This window comes from Aptenodytes forsteri, unplaced genomic scaffold (genome assembly GCF_000699145.1).
Source record: "Aptenodytes forsteri isolate BGI_AS27 unplaced genomic scaffold, ASM69914v1 Scaffold147, whole genome shotgun sequence".
NCBI lineage: Eukaryota > Metazoa > Chordata > Aves > Sphenisciformes > Spheniscidae > Aptenodytes > Aptenodytes forsteri.
This window is the reverse complement of record NW_008795320.1, coordinates 2105588-2108947: the sequence shown is the minus strand read 5'-3', so window position 1 is coordinate 2108947 and position 3360 is coordinate 2105588. Positions and strand designations below refer to the sequence as shown.

General features: G+C 66.0%; 1 protein-coding gene across 1 annotated transcript in view; it reads left to right on the top strand.

Moving 5' to 3' along the window:
- Nucleotides 1-786: 786 nt before the first annotated feature.
- Nucleotides 787-3360, top strand: part of HCN2 (hyperpolarization activated cyclic nucleotide gated potassium channel 2) — an 8390-nt gene continuing 5816 nt past the window's right edge. Inside the window, 1 exon segment of the mRNA XM_019472227.1 lies at nucleotides 787-1206. Coding sequence (XP_019327772.1) covers nucleotides 802-1206 — 405 coding nt within the window. The 5' untranslated portion in view covers nucleotides 787-801.

The window sequence follows — 3360 nt, the reverse complement described above, 5'->3', positions numbered from 1 at the left end:
CTGTGCGTGATCTGCTGCACCGGGAGACGTGGCGGCTCCTCCCCCCGCAGCCACGCTGCCGGGGTCAGATATGCAGCCTCCGCCCTGCTCACCCCCGAAACTGGGACTGCAGCCTGGTCCAGGGAGGTGCTGGGGTGGGGTGGCCTCGGCCGTCCCCAGGGACGCTGTTCCCCATCCTCGGGTCCCCCTCTGGGAGCAGGGAGGGGTGGGGGCCGCTCTGAGGGCAGTGGTGGGGGAGGCCGGGCTCTCCCGTCCTGCCTCCACGCACGACCTTGAGCGCTGCCTGTGGAGAGTGCGATGGCCCCTTCGCGGCGGGTGGTTTGGGGATGAGGGTGGTCCCCAGCCCACGGGCTGCCCCAGGGTGGCTCGGCGGGAGGGTCTCCCCCACCGGCACCTGCCTCATCGTTCTCCCCTCACTCTGGCACCTGCCTGGGTTTGGGTGCTCAGGGCAGACCTCTGGCCAAACCAGCAGAGCAGGAAGAGCCCCCTGCAGTGGACAGTCCCCGGCCTCATCCTGCACCCCTTCTGCACTTGCACAGCCCTATCTCAACCAGGTGGGACTGTGCTGGCCTGCAGGATCAAGGCCTGGGGGCATTTTGGAGCGGGGGGAGCAGGATGTGGTCCCTGGGGAGAGGAAAGGGGTGCCTGTGGCCAAGGTGGCGTCAGAGTAGCACCCCAGTAGCACGGGTCCCTTAGGGCAGGGTGTGATGGCCGGGTCCCCTTGACGTGGGGGGTGGCTGTGGGGCACTGGTGACACTCTCCTCCATCCTCTCACTCCCCAGGTTTTACTGGGACTTCACGATGCTGCTCTTCATGGTGGGCAACCTGATCATCATTCCCGTGGGCATTACCTTCTTCAAGGAGGAGACCACAGCGCCCTGGATTGTGTTCAATGTGGTCTCTGACACCTTCTTCCTGATGGACCTGGTGCTGAACTTCCGGACGGGGATTGTCATTGAGGACAACACGGAAATCATCCTGGACCCTGAGAGGATCAAGAAGAAGTACCTCAAGACCTGGTTTGTGGTGGACTTTGTCTCCTCCATCCCCGTGGACTACGTCTTCCTCATTGTGGAGAAGGGCATAGACTCGGAGGTGTACAAGACGGCCCGTGCCCTCCGCATTGTCCGCTTCACCAAGATCCTCAGCCTCCTGCGGCTCCTCCGTCTCTCCCGGCTCATCCGCTACATCCACCAGTGGGAGGAGGTAAGGGTCCTGTGGGATGCAGCTCGGCGGTGGGTCCCTCCTCCGGCAGCAGAGACTGGGACCGGCTGGAGAGAGCAGGAGCCAGGAGGGGCTCCTGCAAGGGCCTCGGGGCTCAGGGCTGCCCAAGGAGCTGGCGGGTTGGATGGGGTCTGCAGGGTTGTGTGTGGGGCTGGTGGGCGACTGTGACCCTCCCTGGAAGGGGGAGGCTCTGAGTGCCCCTGGGCATCCCCCACATTCCCCTCTGCTCTGTCCCCAAGGGAACAGCCAGGACATGAGAGCACTCCCGATCTGCTTCAGTGCAAAGGCAGTCCCTCCGGCTCCTCGGGGCCTGCTGAGTGCAGCAGCCAAGCTGTGCCCTCTGTGTGTGTGTGTGCGTGCCCGGGTGCTGGGGTTTGCACAGCTGGTCCCGGTGCCATGGTACAGCAGCACCCACGGGTGACAGCATGGCCAGCACAAGGAGGCGTGTCGCCCTGTGCTCTGCCGGCAGCTCAACCACGTCCCCCTGCTCAGCTCCCTGCGTGCTGGGGCAGGCGACGCTCCTTGCTTCCCGTCCCCTCCGGCTCCCTGCTCTGCCAGGACCTCAGGGAAGGGCTGCAGGAGCCCCAGCCCCTCGGGGGCGGCAGGACCCCTGGGTCCCCAGGGCAGGAGGCAGGGTGCTGCCCGGGCTTGGTGCACCCGGGGCTGCATGGGCTGGGAGGTGACGTGCCTTTGTGTTGGGATGTGGCATGCTCGGCTTTGCCGCGTGGCTCCGGCATGTGGGCTGGTGCCTCCTGGCAGCTCTGCTGGTTGGGGCTGTGCAGGTGCTCGCTGCAGCGTGGAGCCAGCTGCACACCTGTGGGCTGGAGGGGCAGCGAGCGCCTTCGCTCCCTCCTACTCCTCCTGCTCCACTGCCGCCGTGTGCCCCCAGGCCCGGTGGGGGCATGTGTGGCTCCTGGCCGGGCGTCCCCCCCGTGCAGGCTCCATTGGGCAAGAGCTGCCTGGCAGCACTGCAGGGACCCACAGTGCAGCCTGGGCACGGTGTCATCGGCCCTGGTGGCTGCAGGGATGGCACCAGACCCTCCTTCCTGTGCCTCCGCCATGCAAAGACACGCGGCCGCTCTGCGAGCTGTCGTGGGTGCTAGAGGTTTGTGCCTTGCAGCCCCCGCTGTGGCCCTGCCCCATTTTGTCAGGGGTCTGACTCAGTCCTGGCCTGATCCTGCAATGGGAAATGCTCCAACGACTCGCATCCTGCAGCTCCATGGGGCTCAGCCTCCCCACACACACAGGGCTGAGCTTGGCTGTCCTGGCCAGTGCCCAGCAGAGCCCCGAGCCTTGCAGCGCTGCTGGGGGCTGCCCCCAGTTCCTGGGGCAGAGGGGTGAGGGGAACGGCTGCAGCTCCAGTCAGTCTGCCCACATCTCCCTGCCTGCATTTCCCTGCCCGCATCCCACCCTGCCCTGTGCCCTTCTCCCACACCTGCCTCTGGGGCTGGGTTCTGCTGCAGGAGCTCCCCGCACCTCCTGCAAACCCCCCATCCCAAAGTGTGTCCGTCCCCCACCATCCCTCCACTGCCAGGGCTCAGGCTCTGTGCCCTTTTCACTTTCAGATGGGACTTAGCAGGGAGAGCCCCGGGGACAAGTTAAACCTGTGCGTGGCTGTGCAGATTATCCTGGTAATCACATCTGCTTACAGGGGACAGGAGGGGAGCGCTGCCCCGATCCCCTCCAGGACCTTGCTTGCTCTCGGAGGCGTCGCGGTCAGGGCTGGTGGATGCTGTGGGAGCATCTCTGGGGGGGTCCGCGTGTGCCTGATTTTGCCCCCAGCAGCCTTGGTGGTGGCTGGGAGAGGGGCAGCGAGGGGCCACCCCGGGGGACAATTGCCACTGGCTGGAATGGGGAACGGACGTGCCCAAGGCTGGCAGAGATGGGGTTGGGGCTTCTCCTGCCTGTCCTTGCCCCAGGCTGCCCCTTCCCCAGCCCCTCGTGCTCCACCTTGTTCCCTCCCCATCACATCACACTGGCTCTGCCTTGTCCGGCCCACGCTGCGTGCCCTGCCTGGGCAGGCAGCCTCAGAGCCCAGCTGTGGGTGCAGAGGAAGAAGGGGACACCATGCCCTTGCCCTTGCCCTGCCTTTGCCATGCCCTTGCCGTGCAGCTGCTCCATGCGGTGCTGTGGAGC